General features: G+C 40.2%; 1 protein-coding gene across 1 annotated transcript in view; it reads left to right on the top strand.

Annotated features, from left to right (window-relative positions):
- The window catches only part of nudcd1 (NudC domain containing 1), a 41,552-nt gene that overhangs the window by 381 nt on the left and 18,054 nt on the right, over window positions 1–23,117 (top strand). The window contains exons 2-6 of the mRNA XM_047604307.1: window positions 2,044–2,198; window positions 4,707–4,892; window positions 8,012–8,195; window positions 11,121–11,309; window positions 16,176–16,383. Of these exons, the coding sequence (XP_047460263.1) occupies window positions 2,044–2,198; window positions 4,707–4,892; window positions 8,012–8,195; window positions 11,121–11,309; window positions 16,176–16,383 (922 nt within the window). The remainder of the gene's footprint in view (window positions 1–2,043; window positions 2,199–4,706; window positions 4,893–8,011; window positions 8,196–11,120; window positions 11,310–16,175; window positions 16,384–23,117) is intronic.

The raw sequence follows: 23,117 nt of genomic DNA, 5'->3' as shown, positions 1-23,117 counted from the left end.
TATTCATTTGGATTATGCTGTTAACACTGAAGTAGCTCTAGTTTTAGCTCATCAATTCAAAGTTGGGTTTAAGGTCTTCTACCTAAACCTGTGTAGGGGTTCAAATCCTGCATATTTTAAAGAGACAGATAAAATAAAAAAATGTTTAACATACTAATATAACTGTCTACTGAGATCTGTGCTTGGGAGGATTTATGCTGTCCACTATGTAAGATCAGGATCTATTCAGGGGAAATTTAAATTTAGATGTTAGTGTCAGGGCAGGACAAGGCAAATATATGCATTAGATCTAAAAAGAAAAAAGAAAGAATAAGGTAAGAGAAAACATATTACACGTATGAAAGAATATTTACAGTCACTGTACTAAGATCAAACTAACCACAGTTTGGTGAGAACTCAGTCAAAGTTAATTATATGAGACAGCAGCAGCTTTTTGAACCAATCAGAGCTCTGTGCACGAGTTGTGTTTGAGTCAATGCTGCATGAATCAATATGTAATTTTCTTCTGATTTCATTAATAAAAGTCATTACAGGATTCAGCCAACACATTTAAAAATACAAAATCCAAACTAACCCGGAAACTTCTTATTTTTTTAACTGTTTGCCACTTAGAACGATTCTGACGTCTGTGATAGAAACTTCAGAGTCTCTGCTTTCAAAAGAGACTAAGACCATGAATGAGCTCCAACATGTTCATGAACTGCATTTAGTTTACTTTCTCCTAAATAGGGAATTTTGTGCAAAAAGGCTGGAATGACAAGAGGTTAAGAGGAAGAGAAAAATAAAGGTTGAAGTGAGACAGACTGAGTTTATATGGGGGCATTCATTAATATCACGAATAAAGATAAATACAGGCCTGTCAAACTCATTTTAGTTCGGGGGCCTCATACGGCCCAGTTTAATCTCAAGTTTGCTGGAACACTAATATAATAACCGATAAATAACAACAAATCCAGGTTTTTCTCATTCGTTTTAGTGCAAAGAAGAACATTATGAAAAATAAATACTTTTAATGAATTATCATTTTACAAAGCATTTTACGAAAAGCCTGAAATCGATGAACAAAACAAACTGCAATCGTGTCGCACTGCTGCCATCTGCTGTTTAGCTCTGGGTGTTGCTTTGCGTAAGTCATCGAGGTGTTTGCCAAAAAACTAATTAATTTAACCATTAATAAAACCCTTAAACGTGCTTGTTCCGTCTATAAACGCATTCAGGGTAGGAATTTATTAGAGGAATTGACCACACTCTCGGTACCAGACGTAGTTGCCCAGTTTTAAGCAGTATTTTAATTATTATACTGTTATGTGATGCTTTTATATAGTGCTGTATATGCTGCTATATCTGTACATTTATGTTAAGTTTGTTTCTTAATGCCTGAGGACTATGGATTGAAATTAGCTTGTAGCTAAATCTGGCGCATTCACACAACATCACATATTTCTTCATTAATTTGCACTGTCCTCACCAAATAAATATATAAATAAAATAAATAAGTTACGTCTGCAACTAATACAGCTCAACTACTAGTGGACAAATTGTAAATAAGTGATAATATTTATGAAAAATTGCAGTTTAGATTTCACACTTTGCAGTTTGATCCCACTGGGCCACATTTAAACCCTCTGATGGTCCAGCTTTGGCCCGTGTGCCGTATATTTGACAGCCCCGCTGTAAAAGGAGTATTACTCTTAAAAATAAATACTGCACTGTGATGTCATGATGATAAATAATGTAAAAAAAATCAATCAAATCAATGTGACGAATCAAAAGATGAATGCATCAGATCATGAATTTTAAAATGTGTGCAGAGAGAAGCTCGTATCCACCACTTTCACATCAATACTGGCCACAGTAGATTCATAAATAAATTCATGAATATTGGCTTTAAAAAGAGACGAGGATCCTTCAATGTGTTATAAGTAGCACATTTAGAGAATGTAGAGAAAATTAAAAAGTATATCAATATTCAGAGTTATGGTATGTGATGTCTCTTCCGGTCACTGTAAACCTGATTTTGACTTAATTTTATTTCTCCTGCAGCTGTGGAGGAGGTCAAGCTGAAGGATACGAATTACACCCTGGAACATATGCGCGCTTTCGGCATGTACAACTACCTGCACCTGGACCCTTGGTACGAGGACAGTGTTTTGTTTGTGGACTGCAAAGGACGGGTCCTCAACCTCACTGTCACTCTGGTGAGTTTTACACGCCCCTGATTTCTCTTTCACCTCATCGATCCCGGTAGTTCTGCTTTAACAAAGACCGACTTATTATCACCAATAAAGAAAAAACTTGTTGTGTTTATCGAGTGAAAGGTGTGTGATTGTTCTGGTTTGATGCAGCTCTCAGGCCAGTAGGTGGTGACCAAATACTTGTGCAAAAGCAGCAACAACTCATGGTGCTTTTTTTTTACGGATGAGGGCCAGAAAAAAATTCCACAATAAAACACTTTCCAAAATAAAAGCTATATAATAACAATAATAAATATAATAAAGATAATAATAATACATTATTGTTAATGTGGAGCATTACCATGTCCCCAACTTGCTTTGTTTCCAGCACTGAATTAGAGACGGTCACAAAGAGCGAGAGTCTCAGTGTTCAGGGGAAAATGGCGACTGTCTGTTCGGTCTTTTGTCCATTGTGTGATTCACAGCAGCACATAAGGTTTTGTTTGAGCCCTTTCTATGCACGCGGTTAATTACAGGCCTGATTACATGATTGACTTTAGGTTCTGATCCAGGTTTGTTACCCGATGCCAAGATGTCGAGACGACGAGCAAAAATCGCCCACATGACCTTTTCAGCCGAGACTTCTTTTATGTCTAAGACTTCATTGACCATAATTTGAGATAATTGGTGTCGCGTTGGGAGTTTTTTTTTTTCTTTCTTCTTTTTTTTTTTTTTAGCGTCTAAACTGGCCTGAATGACGATCATCAGCCTATAATCTTGTGAGACAGTATTTCTGGCTTTCAGTGGCATCATTACATGATGTTGCTCAAATTCTAATTATAATGATCACATGATAATTATCGTCCTTGGCAGCCCCAGAACCTTTTGTGTACATTTCCAGGGGAGCACATAGGCGGCCTCGCGCTCGGGCTCAGGGCATTAACGGAGCGGATGCTGGAGAGAACGATCTCAAAGGTGAATCATACGTTAGGTAGCGATATAATGCGCAGTGTCACGCTCGACGGCAGCGACGGAGCCAAAGCAGCTGCATAGGTCTTTTTCTTGGATCGTTGAATCGCACAGGAAGTCGGGTCATGTGGGCGTCGACATGGCGGCACATGTTGACCTCCATCAGCAATAAGAGCCTTTTACTTTGTGTTGTAGTTAATCGCCGAAGTTTAAGAAAGAATTCAGTGCAACGCCGTCTTTTATTAAATGTTTCTGTCGTTCACGACTGGACGGTTTTCAAGATTCACTAGCTGTGTTTACATGGATTCAGATTAGAATCGGTTTAGGAGCCCAGACCGGATTAAGATGCTCTGTGTAAACGCCTCAGTCGGAATAAACAGGCGGAGTGAATGTTACTTTGCCCAAACCAGTAGAAAGTCATGTAAATATTTCCTTTCTGATTCGATACCATGTAAAATTCTTTTTTTTTTTTTTTAATTCAGTTATTGCGATAATGAACCGATACGATACTTTATGCAAATACACCTAAAGTGCGTCTTAAATCTAACAAAAAAGTGGCGTATTTCAAATCATAGCCTCATAAAGAATATAAGACATCAGAGTAATTTATTTATTTATCTTAAACTCTGAAGTATATTGAGGTAGTGGCCTCATTTACTATATAGCCGAGCTAATACAACAACAGAGACACAATCATACAGAATATGTGAATATATCGTGTTTCAAACAAAATAAAACAATAAAACCTTTAAAATAAATTATCGTTTAACTATTAAGAACAACTATAAAATGAAAACTTTCATCTTAATTCTCTTCTGTCCTCCTCATCATTGTGGTTTAACCTGAGTTTGTGTTTAACAAGGTTTGTTGTGTTGCCACAACTCAACAGTTTAGTTACTTTCCACTGTGTTGCTACATTACCTTAAATAACTGAAGTATGAAAAGTATCGATATTTTGATTTGAGGATCGATTTCAGAGCTTAAAGACCTGGTATCGATATTGAAGTATCGATATTTCGGTATCAAGTCGCTCTCATTAAATCTCGTGTTGCACGTAAACGTCAGATTGAAATAAATCACCTCACATGTAAAGAGTTGACCCGAAACCTTCACTGAGAATAATAATAAATAAAGTCTCCACGTAAATCGGCTACAGTTTGATTGAAATAAAACCATTTTACATCTTTTCTTTGTGCTGATGTTGAACCACAGTAAAGAACTAAACCCATGTTGTTCTACAAACCCTGAGAGCTGTAGTCAACCTCAGTTAATAACTGATTCCCTCATAATCAGAGGTCCAGTTACGTTTTCAGTCTCTTCTACATGTGGTTACCAGCAACCGTTGTACATATATTAAATCCCAACAGATCAATCTGACGTTAACTTCAGCTTTTGATTCAAACAAGAAAAATCCTCATAAAGGAGAATTTTTTTTCTACTTGTCTTTGATCCCTGCATCCAATAAATAAACTTCTCGGTTTCATCCACCTCAGTGGACACATTTGAAAGCTTTCGGGCGTGTTGTTGAGTGACGGGTCTGTTGTGTTTGTGGCTGTCGTGCAGGACACGGCCCTGGGGAAGCCCAGAGAGGTTTACCGCATAAACACCGAGTCCAGCCCGTGCGACGAGCGCCTCTGCGCCTCCCTCAGCCTCACCTCGGCCACCTGGGCGGCTCTGTCCGACGGCAGCGGCCGGCTCTACCTGCTCCGCACCGGCAAGAGGGGAGACGGCGCCCACGTGAAGTGGGAGGTGAGTGTAACGGCTGTGTGAATAACACAAAGCCACTTTGTTCAGAGTGTTTTATTATAGTCCACCAGTGTGCGTGAATTCAGTTTCCTCCTCCTCCGTGACCTTTTTTTTATTTTTTCCACCTCTGTTGGCGACTAAATGGAAGTGGAACGACCTCGGCTAAACCGGCGATAACGGCGTCGCGCTGTGTGTTGCTGTGGCAACAGTGTGTTGTTGCTTTGTCGCCTGCTTTTTTTAACTTACACACGTTGTTGGTATTTTGTGACTGGCGCTTGTTAATAATGTTAAATTGTAGCTTCCTCTGGTGTGTTCACGACTTTTAACTAATTAGATCCGAGATCAGGAATGATCTGAGATGTTTTCAGTGTCCGAATACGCCAATCAGCCACAACATTATGACCACTGTGTCCTGAGGTTTGACTTTACAGAACAGTTAGAACAAAAAGACTCACCTGTAAGAGAACAACTATCGTTTTCTGCCTCCATGCTTCTTCTTATGGCAATTTATAAGTATCACATGCTGTTTACATCCAGTATATAGCACACACCAATTAGCCACAACATTATGACCACTGACAGGAGAAGTAAATAACATTGACCATGTTCTGCTGGGAAGCTTTTTGACCTGGTATTCATTCATGTGGATGTTACTCAGACATGTAGCAGCATGTAGTTGTGCTTGAGGTTTTACATTAAAATATTGGGAGCATCCGTGTTGGTAACTGGTTGAGGGATTGTCTCATAAACTGAGGTTGTAGTCCTCAACACAACGCTGCATGTCTCTTCTCCCTTCAATATCAAATTAAGACACAAAAACAACAATATCCTGTGTAAACAATCTGTGTATTAAAACCTGCCCTATGATATAGCAGCATATAAAGACGCTGCCCAGTGCTGCTGTGGTTAAAACAGATGCAGCATGTTTGTGCTTTATTTCCGTTTTTTGGAGTTGAGACTTAGAAAAACGCTGCGAATAACATCTGTTATTTACGCTATAATTTACAGCCTTTAGAAATCAGAAGTAAAAGTACCAATTTTAGCTTTTTTATTTATTTATTTTTTTCCCAACACGGCCACAAAGACTCACTGAATCGCAGAGTCGTCCCCGAACGTCTCATCTCCATAGAGGCCAATGTTTTTTTCTGTCTTTCACTCTTTTTGGCTGAACATTTCCAGGAGAAGATTGCGTTTTTGGGATGAAAAGGGATTAAATTTGCTGTGTTGGAGTGACAGAAAGAGATCGTGATGTGAAGCATCCTCCATCAAGCCCCCCCCCCCCCCCCCCAACCTCTCCCATTTACTCAAACATTAGTGAATTGTACTAATTAGTTGTACGTTATTTTTTTTTATATTTCAGTCACTCAATTTTATGAAAGTAACATGTCACCCAGTGTGTCTCATTCATGGCAGCTCAATGCCGCAGAGTTACATGGAGGTTTGGTTCTCCTCTGTGGCAGTGACTCAAGAATGCAGCAGATCAGGCATAACATTATGACCACCTTCCTAGAATCGTGTAGGTCTCCCTCGTTTCCCAGCAGGAAATTGATGGTCATAATGTTGTGGCGGATCGGTGTAAACAGGATATAAATAGATTATGTGATACTTTGATACATGGGAGATTGGTAGTGGATAAAAATGATGAATGGAGGCAGCATTCAAAGTATACATAGTGTAAAATCTCTTTCAGATGAGTAGCCTGGTATGAACGTGTTCCTGTATTTCGAGCTGATTTGTTATTCATCACGACGTCTTTTCAAAAGTAGATTTTTAAAAATTATTATTATTTTTTTTTAAACTCATTTGAAAGAAAAGTCAAGCTTCAGAGCCAATTTCTGCGTTTAAAGAAAGCTCCACCAGCTTTTGGAAATTGCCTGGTGCCGGTAAGGAATGAAGTCTGTGACGAGTCTTTTTTGCACTTTATCTTGTTAACAGGCGAGCGATTGGGACGGGACACAAATGAGAGCAATTCTGAAAGCAAAGTTCAAGAGGGGAATTTGTAATGAAGATTCGAGCCCTCGAGTCGGACTAAGGTCCAATGTTGTAATTTTAAGTTTCGACACTCGGGAGGATTGTGGGGGGGGGCTGAGCCGTCACAGCTGAGCCGTTACACATCTTTCATTCAGTTAAAAACCAGACTCAGTCATGCAGCCTCATTAAAGCCCCACAGTCACATCACCTTCCTCCGACGACGGGTCCAGAAATAATCGTCTGAATTTGCATTTTATTTGTAGAACAAAGACGAACGTCTTCATCTTAGATGACAGCGTCAACCGTTTAAAGCCATTTAGCGACATTTAATGCTAACGGCCTTCATTAAAGCAGCTTTCTCAGCTGAATTTGTTTGGTTAGAGCCACTTATCTGTATCTGTATAACCATTAGGTTTTTGTTTTGCACTTTTTTTTTTTTTTTCCCCTGCACACTTTAATCAATTTAACCGAGAAGATGCGGAGACGTTTCCTCTAAACTTTTTATAAAGTTTGAAACGATAAAGAACGACAGGGTGGAAGTAACTTAAAATGTATCAGAAAGATATTAGCAGAATCTGACCCGTCAGGAAATGATGTAAAGCAGATCTGACGGAGAAGGTTTGACTCGGAGAATGAATAATAAAATAGACACGAAGCACGGCGACAAAAAAATGTGTGTTTTAATTAAAAAACCCGGCCTTCATTAGTGGATCACTGGATCCAAAATGACCCAAACCTTCCTAAGTGAAGGACTAATAGACTCAGAAACTCTGCTGTTCCAATATTTCCAGTATGCAATATTTGATACTTGTTATTTGTAATTTAATCAGTTAAGAGTTTACTGTATATTGTACATTGCATATTCTATTTCTTATTTCTAATTCTTGTATATAGCTGCTGGAAATATAATTTCCCCGGAGGGATTCATCCCAAAGGGATCAATAAAGTTGAGTCTAATGTCTTATGTACTTTTATGGAACCAATCAATTTTAAGTTTTTAATGGCGACTGTGCTAAAAGAAGTTGCACTAACAGTGATTCTTAGTGCAATATTTCACAAAATGCACAGAGAAAACCTTTTTTTTTCCACCACTGTACAGATGTCGCTTCCTCACAGTCTCCTGCTTTTTTTTTTGATTCTGTGCCCCGTAGCCTCTGTTCACTGAAGACACGGGGGAGCCCTTCACCGTCCTCCACAGCAGCTCCCACGTGGAGGGCGGCGTCCACAGCGTGGAGGTCCTGCTGCTCCGCATCCAGAAGGACCCGCAGGAAACCAAAGGCAGCGGCTTCTCCGTGTCTCTGGAGTGGATCACGGTCGCCAACACTGCAGGACCCGGTGGGTGGTTCAGTAGCATGAAGTATGATAAGACAACAGTGTCGCACGTAATTATCATCTCTCTATACCGAAAAGTCCTCGTGTCCTTTGTGGACGCCTGAAATCCCTGTTAATTAAACCATAGCAGGGTGTTCGTCATAGTCTCCCTTTAATGGTGTTTAATTATTACGCTCCCAGATGAGATTAGTCTCCTCTGAAGCAAACACTGGCAAGAAGGTTTTTCATTAAAGTTCTTGGCTCTTGCCGAGAAAGAAAAGCTCAGACTAACGATTCAAATATTGGGCAGACAAAACAACAGAAGCAGCCTTTTGAGAGTCCCTTCCTCATTTAGTTGGATTTAAAGATGCGGCCCCTTTGATATCTGCTCGCCGCGGCTTAATCTCGTCTGGTTTGTTTGGTGTTCTCCGTGTTTGACTGAGATCCACGGTTCGGTTAATGCAGATCAGCTGGACTGATTCAGCCTTTTTAATTTTATCAGTCGGCGGAGTTTGATTATCGCCGCGGAGGCCTCCCGTCAGTATTAACGTCCGTGCGCCTGCGTGAGCTGTTGTTAAAAGGCAACTTTAATAACCGCAAACGAGAGAAACAAAAACATTCTTTATTGTGTTATCAGCGGCTTCTCTCTTTCTCTTTGTGTTTGCGGTGAGATTAGGTTTACCTGGAGACCAGATGTGATTCACACAGGATAAGTAAAGTCTCTGTGTTCACATTTGCTTTTTGCTTCGACTTCGCTACGTCAGTTTCTTCACATGTACCAGACGTACAAAATCAAAAAAACGTTTCTTACCATCGCACGGTGAAGAGGTAAAGACAGACATTATCCTACACTAAAGTAAACAATAGAATGAAGAACAATAAAATAAAATAATAAACTAAAGAGTTGACAGTGTATGTGTAGACATAGCAGCCGTCCTCACTACTCCCTGAGTTCAGTTAACAAAGATGGCCGCCCCGTGTGTAAACAGCAGTTAATAGCTCCTGTAATATTCCATTTATTAGCTCTTCTGATTAGTTTTTGTTGCATTAAATCGGTCGTACACACAGTGTTTTTTTCACATGCATGTGTTGAAATGCTTTTACATTGTAATTTAAGTTGCGCATGTCGCGCTAACAACGGCTAAAAACAATAGCCTGCTAAAACCAAAACAGAGCCAAACATCGTCGTGGCAACCTGTGATTAAAACTGTATTTTTTTTTTCCTACATTTAAATTAAACAATTAAAACTTTTGAATATTTTTTATGAATTTCTGCCTCGTGTGGTCTTGAAGATTTCATCTCTGTAAATAATTCGGGGACCTTAAATAGCCTAAATTTAGTTTAACATTATAACAATAATATCAAGATTTTTTAAACGCTTTAATTTCACTCTACACTCAAAAAAATTTGAATTATTGAACACAACGAGCAAAGCTGTTTGTGAGTCTGTTGGAGGAACCAGGGCAGGAATTCTGGACCCCCTGAAATAATATCTAAATTTTGTGTTTTTCTTTTCTTTTTTCTTGTTTTTTCAGTGTTCTTGTTCTTGTAGGTGTCGAATGTAATGCACCCAATTTGTTTTCTTTTTTAGGATGAACCACTCAACAATGAGCCACAGTGTTATTATGCAAATTATGTATTATTAGTTGTTTTTTCCAGCCAACCAGAGTCTGCATCAATCACTCACCATCAAAGGCAACATTGTTTAAACTGTCCAAAGTTCTGAATTGTCTTTTTACTGTGTTATTGTCAGGTATTATGGCGTCTTTTATGTTTTATTGCTGTGAAAACAACGACAACAAGAATCTTTGAATATTTAACTTCTTGTTTGTATTTAAGCTGTTCAAATGTCCCGCTGATAACAGAATTTTACAAGAAAACATTTAAACACATCATGATAGAAACTGAAGTATTTGAATCTCACGTGATGCTCATAATTACTAAGTAGAACCTGAATGTGTCATAATACAATTCAATGCAGCCTTGTAACTTAATCAAATGAAGTTAACTCAAATTTACAACCCTCTGCTACTTTCTGCTTGACTCCGCTGCGTGTTAAAGAGGATGTTTTATACTTTTTGAGGAACTTTGGTCACTTTGCAAATTCTGATGATAATAAAAATATATATTTTTTATACTATTTTCCCAGGGAAGAAATGATCATGAACGACCTGGCAGCGTTTAAACAAGTCCCAGCTTTGCAGATGAACATTAATGCTTGATTTAATGATTTCATCCATCTAAATGGCGACTTCTGTCCAAACTTTGATTCACAGCAAATCCTTCAACCCTAAACTCTAACCCTAAGTGACAAGAGGCAGAAAAAAGCATCAAACATCATAACATATGTCTCGAAAAAGTATAAACACACTCCCCCAAAGCACAGAGATGCAGATTTTCCAACTTCGGATCAGTTTTCTCACAGAACCTCTGTGTTTAGGTAATTTAGAGGAATATACCCAGATTGTGTGATAAAAACTTATGCCTGGTCTGGTCTGGTCTGGTCTGGGCTGGTCTAGGTGGGTACTACATGTTTAAGTAACATCCACATGAATGAATGCCAGGTCCAAAAGTTTCCCAGCAGAACATTGTAATTGTCACAAAATGGTCGATGTTATTTACTTCTCCTGTCTGTGGTCATAATGTTGTGGCTGATTGGTGTATGTTATGCAGAATATGGCATCATCAATAGAAAATGAAAATTAAACGAGGCAAGAACAAGAAAAGGAAACCGTGAAATACTCCCCTCAGACTTGCTATTGTTTTCCAAAGAGCTAATGAAGAATATAAGACTGGAGGTGAAACTGTCTGAGGACTAACGGGAGTCTAGTAAAGTATCAGGCAGCAGCTCTCACATGAGACGTGCAGACGAGCTCCGTTTCTGTAATAGGGGCCAGGACGACCTGACTCCCCTCATCATCTCCTCCTGTCGGTTTTCCCGCACACAGGTCAGGAGAAGAAGTACGAGGTGAAGAAGAGGAGGGTCCTGAGGGGGAAGTCGGTGCCTCACTACGCGGCGGTGGAGCCTCAGGGGAAGGGGCTGATGGTGGCGTCGGAGAAGCCGTTCAGCTTCACGCACGTGGACGGCCGACCCGTGGAGCAGCCCGAGCCCGAGCCCATGGAGGTGGAGAAGGCGGGTGGGTCAGAGGTTTCTCCACGTTTATCGTTTTTGTTGTTTTCCATTTTACGAAACCAGAGTTAAACTGCAGTCGCCCATCACCACCTGTGATTTGTCTCACATTGAGTTATTTTAAAAATGGCCGACGTTCTTTATGAGCCGAGAGGATCTCTGCAACAATTTCTGTGATATCTTATTACTTCATAAAGATGTGTGTTGGCAAACCTGCTGCTTATTTACAGACCCGGAGCATCATTAACTCATCTAGAGTCTGTGTTTTTCTGCACCACCTCCTCTTTCTTCTTCTTTCTTTTCTTCTCCTTGTGCTCGGCAGGAGGCAGTTTGTCGTCCTGTTAAAACCGTGTCACATTATCATTATTGCCGCTCCGAGCGTAAGCATAAATAACTAGAAACGCAGAAGGCGCAATATTCAACAACTCCACAAACTGCGTCTCCCAAATTGATTACGACGTCAAGTTTCCCTCGGAGAAAGTTCCGAGAAAAACTGCGCGTTATAACCTTTATGAGCAGAGCGGCTTATTTTTGGCGTTTTATTTTGTGCTGCGTTACCTTTAGCTGACTTTTTCCTAATGCACTGGCCCCGTTTCACAACACGTGTTTGCAGTTGAGCCATCGCTGTTGCAGAAATAACAGAAGCAAAGCCTGATAACGTGAAAACGATGCTAATGAAAATAATACATAAAAACTTACATTGCTGTATATAAATATTCACATGAACCCTACACTGGTTTTAATTTAATACCAATCTTTCCGCTTCCTTCAATGTGTAATTGCTTTTTCTTTTATTATGTGAAGATCCACCCAAAGTTTCTTGGTATTCACCTCAGTCCTGCTGTTAATTTCAGACCCTGACAGTCGGCGTGTAACGAATTTGTGCCGACTCACAGACCTCATTTAGGTTCGAGTCGTGACGTCCCATCGCAGCATTTGACATGACTCATCCTTGGTGTCTTTTTAACTTTCTTTTTTTCATTTTTGTTTTTGTCAGGTTAAATTTGCAGACTGAAACTGAGCTTAAAATCTCAGTTTCACTCCCGTCTCTCATCGCGAGACACATGAACTCCCTGCTCCTGTCATTCATCGGAAATATTGTGATAAAACTGTTTATAGTCTCCAGCTTCGTCCGTCTCTTCGTGCAAATTGGTGAACGCTTGGTGCAAACGCACGGCGCTGTGTAAATATGCCGCATTTAGCTGGAAGCTCATTTCCATCCCTAGTCTTCAGTCAAGTGTTGACTTCTTTCAGGTGATGAGCTTTAAGAGCTGCGGAGTTGAAAGCATCAACGCGCTAGTTTGGTGGTCGCCATAGAAACGTCTGAATATTCCCAATCAGCCCGAGGCCTCTGACGGATCTGCTGATCTGTGTTTGTGTGCACAGAGTTTCTTCCAGGCCATTAATTCTGAGTCGGTACTGATACTGTGTTAAACAGTGTCCATCTCTTCTCTTTCCTGCAGCCTTTGATCAATGCGGCTGTTCACTCGGTGGAGGAGTGGAGTGAGATGTTTGGCCTGGCTTAGGCCTGCATTTAATCAATATTATTCAATGATAATATTTTTATATAAATATAGATTGATTTAGGTGATTTAAAATGTTTTAGCCCGTGAAAAGCAGCACATTCACACATCTAGAGACTATTTTTTATTTATTTTTTGCTAAAAATACATAAAATCAGAGTTGCAGAACGTAGAAATATAAAGCAGAAAACCCTAAAAGCTGTCTTTCCTAATTCATTCGTACCTTATAGGCAGTTTGTGCTTCTGCATCAATTTGACGCTGTAGCTACGGAAACATAAAAGGTTTTTTTTTTTACTTTTAATAAAAATGTATCCAAGATGTATCTCGTGGACTTCAAAAGTCCCTCAATTATATATTGACCCAACTACGCATCACAGACTGTGTTTGAGCTGTGATTGATCCACTTGATTGAACTTGATGATTGCTAATGTGTTTCTGTTCCGATCTTAGTCGGAGTAACGCGTTTACATGTGCTTAAGTTGTCCAGTTCAAGTCGGATTAAGGCATTTTTTTTTTCATGTGCAAGCAAATGTACTGAGTAAAGTCTTTAAAGTGAAGCAGGAAGTAGAAACAAAATTAACACGACAGGCAAAAATAGACCTGCGCCATCTAGTGTTTGGGTGGTGTTTTTACAGAATGAGACGAGGCACAAGTATAAATGACTCAGGCTATATACGTAACGTACGTAACTAGTCCCACAGATGTATGAACCACTCAAATTGCGGTAGATCCTTCAAACGTTTTTTTGTATTTTCCACATTATTTGAATGTTAAATGAGTATCAGAACAAGCCACAATACATTTGTAATCAACTGAATTTGTTTTGCTTCCGGAAAGATGCAACCGAAACTTGAACGTTCATATTCAACTGGTCCCTCTTTTTGTTTTTACACTCATTTCTACTGGCAGCCTCTAAACAAACAGACTAACAGCTCCTCTCTTTTTTCAATAAGATTACAGAAACACACACAATGACCCAGAATGAACACGTGTTGATGCTGCAGAAGCAGAATAATGGCAGCTTTTCAGTCGATCCTTTTATCAGCGCTCTGCCTCTCTCCTATCAGAGAGGAGGGTGTGGATTAGGTGTCAAGAGAGGAAGTATCTTCAAAGGAGCTCGTAAGTGATGAGAGAGGAAATGCAAAAAAAAAAAGGGGGGGTCGGAGAGATGGAGGTGAAGATAGAGAACAAATGAATAGTTGGGAAAAAGTCTTATTTAGATCCCAGCTCACCCAAAACTCTCCACTTGAAAATAAATGGACACAAAAAGCAGTTAAATGTTGCTGTGGAGTCACACTATTTCAAATCCAGCTGCACGGTTCTGATAAGAGATTTGGAAATGAAATGGAAGACTTGGCTGCTTCCTCCTCCTCGTTAGTTCCTTTGTTGATTCAGTTGACAACAAAAGGTGATAATGAAGACGTCTTGGCTCCTCACGTCCCTTCGAAGCATCACAGTCGAACAGTTTCAGGTCTGAATATTCACAGAGAGAGAGAGTTGTGTCTGACACTGATTGCACATACTTATCTCTACAGTCTGTCTGTGAACCAGATGATATGTTTTCCTGCACGTTACATCCAAGTAAATACACAAACAGGTATTGTTCTGTAGGTAAATGGTCACTGTAACTGATGCTTTTACATATTTGTCTTATACACACTGAACATTTGTTAAGTACAATGTACAATGTTCTGCTGGAAAATATTTGGTCCCTATAATTAGTTTCAGATAAATGTTTTGCAGTATAAACAACCACATTTGAATCTGAAAAAAAGTTTGGAGACACCTTCTCATTCAATTGAATGAGAAGGTGTCTCCAAACTTTTGTATATCTTAAATAGTTTTGTAATTTTGCAGCATTACCCTTTGAGCGCATTACCAGATCCTCAGTACCCACCAACCTAAAAGTGTACGAAGCAATACTAAATTCAGTGGTGAGCAAGATATTTCATTTCTTTTTAAAAGCCTTGAACGTGGCTTATTGGAAAGAGGAAACCTTTCACCTGAAGCTACACAGAAAACAAGATAAAAAAAAAATAGTCTGAAAGAAAACGGCGTCTGAATCTGCCTTAAGATCAGCAACACACGAAAGACAGACGCAGAGGGACTTTACTTTAGAAGAGTTTATTAGAGAACAACCTCTGACTGGCTCCTGAAAACGAGATTTCAAGCGCAAGGCTGAAAGTGTGATGCAATTCTTTGTTTCACTTCTGATTACGTGCACCTTTAGAGGGAAGTTAGAGAAGGACACGAGGAGTTCTGTTCCCTCGTGCTCCAGTGAAGCTTTTAACGAACGCAGCCCGTTGACTTCCGCTCTATTCAGTTCATACATGCACCTCACAGTGTTTGCTGTATTTAGAAGCTAACTCTCTGGCGTAGTTGCGCACTTTGAGTTTATTTATGGCGTACGGCGCAGGCGTTAAGTAGCCAGCGCTTTTTGCTGCTGTTATGTTCCAGCTCTTATTTTCGTTACTAGTAATCTCTCAGAGAGCACATAGTCCCCTCATTTAGCTCGAGATGCATGTTTTTCATTAAAGTGAGAGCAGCAGTTCATTAAAAACAGAAAAAAAAAAAGATGAATCAGCACCTGACTTGGATCAAAACCAGCTGATGTGTTCCTTGGCTCATTTCCTCACATGGCACTAAATGTAATTGAAATCTATATGAGATGTCAGTCTCACGGGCAAACAAAGGATAAAAATACATATCAGCCACAACATTATAACCACTGACAGGTCAAATACATAAGCAACGTAACAAACGTCTTGTGCCGGTTCAGTGTTCTGCTGATAAAACTTTTGGACCTGACATTCACTTGTGTGGATGTTAACTTAGACATGTAGCCCCCACCTAGACCAGACCAGACACCTCCACCCCATAGCAATGATGCCCCTTTGATGGCACTCACCACAAACAGAACATGAAAAACAGCTCAAGGTATTGACCCGGCCTCCAAATTCACTAGATCCCAAATTGTTAGCCTCTCCACAACAATGGATATTTACATTTTTTAATATGTGTAAACCTAATACTGAAATAATATTTAATAACATTTAATATTCTGGTAGTTCTGTGCAACAATGCAGGTTTAAAAACTCAATGAATTTAAATTGCGCAAGAGAATTGCCACAGTCCCATCACTGAGCTCTGTCCTGCTCATTCCCACCTGTGGTTTGATCATCCATTTATTTTAATAGTCTCCCATCTGCAGCCACTGAATATTCAGCAGTGATTCCCTTCCATCTTCTCACTGGTATTGTCACATGTTTTATGTATGACTCCGGCTGCTGGCTCAGGGCGTCTGTCTTTAACTTCACCACCGTGCATCTCTTCTCCTTTTTGAATTCAGATCCCATTTACTTTTGGCAGCAGACGGCAGAGGACATCACGGTGTGCGTGCGCATGCCCGAGGGCGTCACCAAAGAGGAGGTGCAGTTCAGGCTGACGGCGGACAACATGACCCTCGGGGTTCGGGGGTTCCCTCCCTTGCTGGGGGGTCAGCTGTATGCGTCCGTAGACCCTGAGGCCAGCGCCTGGATCATCAAGAACGATAAAAGGTTTGCAATCTCCACTCTGAATTGTTCTTTGATTGCAGTGTGTATAGTTGCTTATTCTTGTGAAAATCAATGTACTGCTGGGAAATGTTTAGACCCTTTATTCATGTGGATGACCTCATAGCACTGACACTTCTTGCTCCTTTCACACTGCGTTGTCCCGAGTCATTGTGGGTCTTTTCGGCTGTGTGAAATCGTTGCCGTAACACTTCTTCCTTCAAGCGGCCCGGCTCGCCTGCAGTGTGAAACAAGTCCTGCGTCGTCCTGCTAAATTACCCGATGACATTGATGTACCTGAATGTCACATTCTGATTTTGTCACTGTGCATCCTGTCAGATTGTCATTGTAGAAGCTCCAGGGCTGCGAGAGCTGCTCGCTCAGTTCTCAAAACAGAGCAAAGTTTTCGTCTACTCCTATGAGATCAGTCTTCTTCTTGATCTCCCCGAGATTGATCTCTGATGGGGGTGGGCATTGATAACCGGTTCTTTTACAGAACCAGCTCCAACTGGTTCAATTAATCTACATCATTAGCCTTCATGCTAATTGATTCCCCTTATCGGTACTTTTCGCACCGAGTCTTTATGTCCCAGTCCACATGGTGGCGGTAATGCACCTAAAAGTTGTTTGCAAACTGCCATAAAACGAAAGAAGAAGAAGAATCTTTACGTCGAAGCACGTCATTCAAATCACGTGATGGCAGAAAGACTGAAACGATCCAAAGTGGCTTCACTTCACCAGAAGTGCAACTTATGCGGCATCGTAATTTCAAGCAAGGGGCGGCAACACCACCAACATGATGAAGCGTTAAATACCGAAAGAACCATCTGTTCTCCAGTCAACAAGTGCAGCTATAGCTAAGTATAAGCTGAGCAGCGCTTGTGCCCACCAAGGCAGTTCCATCCTGTCAGAAAATCCCACAGCAACGGGCTATTTTCAGTGTGAAAGTAGTACTTGATGCCAATACAGCAGCCATCCCCAGCAGGATGCAGCCTGACACGGACAGACACACACAAAAACACTTAAGGAACAAAAACAAAAGAAACAAGATGTTGACCTGGCCTCCAAATGCACTAGATCCCCAACTGATAAAGTATCTGTAGGATGATCCACAGAGGCCCCTTCCCTCAAATGGCCCCCACAAATAGGACACCCTCAGAAGACCCGATCACATTTGTGTTGGAAGCACAAGGGTGACCACAATATAAGGGGGGTGGTCATAATGTTGTGCCTGATCGCTTTATATTGACTATGTGAGAGTTTTCTGAAACACTCTGGATCTTGAGTCAAATACAGCAGGAAGTTATTATTTTTAGTCCCAATAACCATCTTCTTTCTGTGGTGTTGTGTCAAGTGTAGTGGAGAATATTAAATTAAAATATTAAATCAAAAACCAATGTGCTCACGTGTGAAGAAAAAAAAAAGAGTGAAATGAAAAGTTTTTTTTTTGTTGTTTTTGCACAGAGGGAAAATAATCTTGTTGTTTTCTTCCCTTCCCATTAAACGTATCCGCCTCCTTTCCCGAGGTGAATATCTCCATCATTTCCTTTTCCCTTTTCTTTCTCTAACACTGAATCTCATTACGTGGGATTTTACGATGCAGTTCTGCCGAAATTCACTGTGTTATTGTGTGTCTCTGTGACCCTGGTAGCGGTGTTGTCACGGTCCGTAGCTGAAGGCAAATTGCCGCTGGGTAATGAGGTAGACCCGGTGTTATTCAGGGAGTCTCAGTTATCAAATAAATCTGCACCACCGGGAGAAAGGCCCCTCGACCCGGAACAAGGAGACCGGGACAAACTACTGCTGCCAGGCTTGTGAGAGGAGACGTAACTCTGGTTTACGCTTTTAGTTGGTGAGGAACACTGCTCAGTTTGACCGTGGGGGCCGTTGTAGGTTAGTAATAGAAGCGGAGATGGTCAGTCCTACAGTGAAGCCAATTATTTTTCATTTTTGGAAATTTGTATTTTATAAAATGTCAGGACAGGATGAGAAATACTTGCTGCAATTTCCAAAACACTGCTTGATGAAGACTTAAAACGTTTAATTTAATGTCACCAAAGGGAATAATTAGCAGAGAATTTGAAAAAATTTAGCTGTTCCTTCATGGAGACATTGTGGGTCAGTATTGGAAGGAAAGACCTGTTTAATACCGGCTTAATACAAAATTGCTTAGATCCTAGTTTTAAATCTCCAACAATAAGAAGAAAACAAGAATCTAACGTCTGTGATGAGACACGTAGCTTTACAGGGTGGGTGTTGGCAAGGACTTAACGATACGATACGTATCACGATATTTTAGTCACGATATGATACATTATTGCGACATGATTTTATTGCGATATCTTGAAATATTCTATATTCAAATGCAGCTTAAAATACACATTGTATATATGTACATGTGATGACAGTGATAATTCATTGGACAAATTGAGTCATAAAACAATATTAATCCAAATGATCCATTTCCGATTTATTGCACTTGTACAGAAAATGTGATGGTGGAGGTGCGGAAGTCGTTCACGATCGGCCCCAAACATGACTTTTTCTTTTTCTTTTAAAACCAATATTAAGACATTCAAAAATAATATTATATAATATTCTCCCCACTCCTAGTGGTGACAGTAGCTACAGTTTTTCGCAAAATAACAGCGGTATTTCTGAACTTTAAGTAAAGTACTTGTAGTACGTGTTTCCATTGAAACGTGTTTTGCGAATGAGCTGTAACTCTCATTAAGTCTCGTCTCGCGATGTCCCATAATTCTCTTAAATTCTCGTCACGCCAGAAAGACTTCACTTTGAGGAAGATGGACTTGAAATTAACTGGTCGCATGACTTCCTGCATCATCTCCAGTGACGGATGAATGCGAAAAAAGTGTTTCCATTGTACTTTTGTGATAAACTTTTATATCAGTACGTCTGAAAAACCACGTCACTTTTAGTTTTTCAATGCATATAAGTTTCATGCATTTTCAGCATCAGGGATTTGGTTGTGGTGTGTTTTTTTATTCTTTTTTTTATTATATATTTAAAATTTTATAACACGTAGGACACCAATCGAGAAGAAAAGAAAAAACAAAAATGTATAAATAAAATATACATACATGCATACATATACATACATACATAAACAGATACATAGCAGGCTTGCTAACACTGCAGTCGTACACTAAATAAGACACGGTTCACATGGATACACTCACAAATCCAAATCCAAGATGGGTGCTTAGTGGTCATTCAGTGGGTATAGCTTTAATTTTACATAAGTGCTTTAACACCGGATCCTAAATAGAAAAGAACTTGTCCCTAAAACCACTGACAGTATATTTTATTGTGTCTAATTTTATGAAATGTGTCAGATCACTAAACTAGACGTTTCCGCACAGCATCAAGACCCATTCACATGTCCCAAATTATTGGTGAATTCTTCCCTTGGCACCGATACAGTCTTATCACATCATGTTTCATTTGTTTATTCATTTTTTATGAGTATAATTTTAATTGTTGACCCGAATCTACAAAGTGACAAATAAATGTAGTGGCGTATTAATGGAGTGCAATATATCTGGGGATAACTAGCCAGTATAATTTTTAATCTCACGATGCCTCCAGGTTACATTTATCCTGTGCTAATAGGGTTTAAATGTGTTTAAACTTTTACTGTTGAACACCAGATTCAGGAGGAGAAATAAAGAGTCTCTCTCAGTCTCCTTGTGATTCAGTATTTCAAAAACAATAATTAATAATAATAATAATAATAATAATAGATAAAAAAAAACTGCTGGGAAGAATAGCAGACTGTTCATAAGCACTGAATCTATTGATCCACTAGTCAATATGAGTTGAGTCACATCCTCCACTTTAAGACCCTTTATATTGTGTTTCCATCTCTGCTTTCAGCTCCCTCAATGCGAGTGCTCTAATGCCCCATTCAGTGTGAAAACATGTTACATAGCCTGTTACATAGTTTCCTAATAATCCTTGATAAGTTGCTTGTCTGGTTATGGTTTTGAATCAGGATGTGTGACGTGAACACGAGTATTTCTGCTTTTACTCTTCGAACCGTTTCCGGCTTATCAGAGATTCGTCTTACCATCAGGGACTTCTTCTCTGGGTCTTTATCTGTGCTTTTATGTTGTGAATATATCTCAGAAATCACTCCTCTCTTCTGGGTATTTTTCCATAGATGCACAAAGCACATTATGCTTGCCAAAAAAAAAAAAAAGCAGTTTAAATGGAAATGTACCACGTTGGTTTGTATTTATACGTGTTTGTAGGCTGGATCTGGATGACCTTTCATTCAGTGAATACAGAGGAGGGCGGGAAATCATTGTGGTCCCGTTGTTTGTCCTCAGCATGTTTTTTCTCCCATAGCTGAGCATCATCCTGCTCTTCTGTGTCCGGAAGTGAATTAAGAAGCTGCTCCTTTGTGTCTCCTCTGCATCTTATCATCGATGCCCAAATATAGACCTGTTTTATAACCATCCATCTGGACAGTGGAGTAAAAAGGGACTGGCTTCTGAAGACTGGTGCATGTGGCTTTCAAGACACAACGTCATGTAGACGTAGGGGGCTGACGTTGTTAATAGTGTTGATAGAACAAAAAACCAAAGTAATTCAACAGCCAATCATGGTCCAGTCATTTGTGAGGGTTAGAGGATGTTGTTAATGGGGTCTTTGGGTTCTATTGGTTGAGGGGAGGGACCTCTGTGGATTATCCCTAAGAAACTCGATCGGTTTCCGTCCTGTTGTCTTTCGGCTTAACTGGGCCCAGGTTGGACGTCCAGGCAGCCATTTCCCCAGCCACTTCCAAGAATCCCTTGGCCATACGAGACATATTATCCCTCCATCCTGTCCTGGGTCGACCCTGAGGCCTCCTTCTGGTGGGACATGCCCGAAACACCTCTAACAGAAAGGCATCCTTACCAGGTGCCCTAGCCACCTCAACTGACTCCTCTCGACATGGAGGAGCAGCGGTTCTACTTTGAAAGAGCTCCTTACCCTATTTCTAAAGCTGAGTCCGGTCACCCTCCGAAGGAAACTCATTTCGGCCGCTTGTATTTTGTTTTTTCGGTCATTACCCAAAGATCATGGCCATAGGTGAGGGTTGGAACGTAGATCAACCGGTAAATTGAGAGCTTCACCTTTCTGCTTAGCTCCCTCTTCACTGCATCCATAAGTGAGGTCCAAACGTTTCTGCTTTACTAAGCCTCCCCTGATGTTTTGTCTGAAATACAACTGAACAGGACACAAGGATGAAACCCAGACCCTGGCCCCCAACCAGAAGGTCAAATATTGACGCTGCTGTTGGATGAATTGGATGAATTTCACACATTTTTTAAGTTCAGGTTTGGGCTGTCTCTGTTCTTTCTGGCATTCCTGGCAGCAGGAGTCATGACCTGGGATGTTCATAAATATTGAAAAATTTATGCACATTGGTAGCAAGGGAGTTTTTCTTCATTAACTTTTCTTCATTAATCTTGCCTCGAGTCTTGAGACAATTTGTAATGTTATTGACGCTACATAAATTAACTGATTTCAACTGAATCAATGTGTCGATGTAGTTCTCACAAAGCAACTTCTGCACATAATTGACGGTGTTGACGAGTTAACTCAGCTCTAGCTTGTACCCTTTGGATCCACTGACCAATTTGTCAAGTTCAGACGCTGGCCAGAAGTCAAAGATCATTTATAAGAAAAAGACACTGCTTCACTCTACAACCATTAGCAGATGTACTTTTTTTTTTTTTATACATTTATCACAGTTTATTATACTGAAGTAATTACCTTCTCTCTACATTACAACTGGGCTGCCGCAGGAAACTGTGTTATATTTAGAACCGTGCATTCTCCTTTTAGCCCTATTCACTGGACCAAAGTGCAGTAGAGAACACGTTATGAATTCTGTACCAGGAAACGTGACAAAACACACCAACGTAATTCATCATGGTGTCCTTGCCTAATACAAAGCTGCATGTGGTAAGCTCCGACCGCGGAGCTTCACCGCTGACGTCCGCGGAAGAATGTGAGGCTGCGTCGCTCTGGGAAAGATGCACTTATATATAATATATGTATATCAAGGGAGATAATGTCATTGTAATGTTATTCTGATGTAATCGTTCATAAAGACTCAACCTCATTACCGTCGTTTAATGCAACACGGAGAGAAATAGGCCCTTGTGTTGGGTCACGTTGAGTTCATGGTGAACCTCAAGTGTCGTCTGACAGCCACGTACTGATGAGTGGAGACTGAATGAATAACATTAATCCCCACCTGGAACGTAAGAGCAGTGCAGGGCTTGGGTTGTGCAAAGATTTATTTTAGTGTCAGTAAAGTGATCCATTTAATAAAGCGCATAGTTTTTATTTGATTTTAATGACAGAGTATTTTCTTCATGACTGTTATTTATTGATATCAATACTAGTTATTTTCTCATTCTGCTGTTTATTTTCTAATAAACCCAACATCATTCTACCTGAATATTCCTAAATAGGTGAAATTAAAGCGAAATTTTGAGTTCCTGGTGGGATCTTTGCTTTTAAATGCGCTGAACCACTAAATGTAACTTTGAAAGTGGCGAACTGAGGTGGTCCGGCATCTTGTTTGGAGGCTCTTTGCTGAGTGTGGCCAACCAGGAGTTGGAGACCCCAGGGGTAGAGCCAGAACTCTGTGGAGGGATTATGTATCCCGCCTGGCCTGGGAAACATCTCGTTATCCCCCAGGAACAATCTGGACTGTGATG

Source organism: Mugil cephalus, chromosome 14 (assembly GCF_022458985.1).
Source record: "Mugil cephalus isolate CIBA_MC_2020 chromosome 14, CIBA_Mcephalus_1.1, whole genome shotgun sequence".
Lineage (NCBI taxonomy): Eukaryota > Metazoa > Chordata > Actinopteri > Mugiliformes > Mugilidae > Mugil > Mugil cephalus.
The sequence above is the reverse complement of the archived record's forward strand: the minus strand, read 5'-3'. Positions and strand labels throughout refer to the sequence as shown.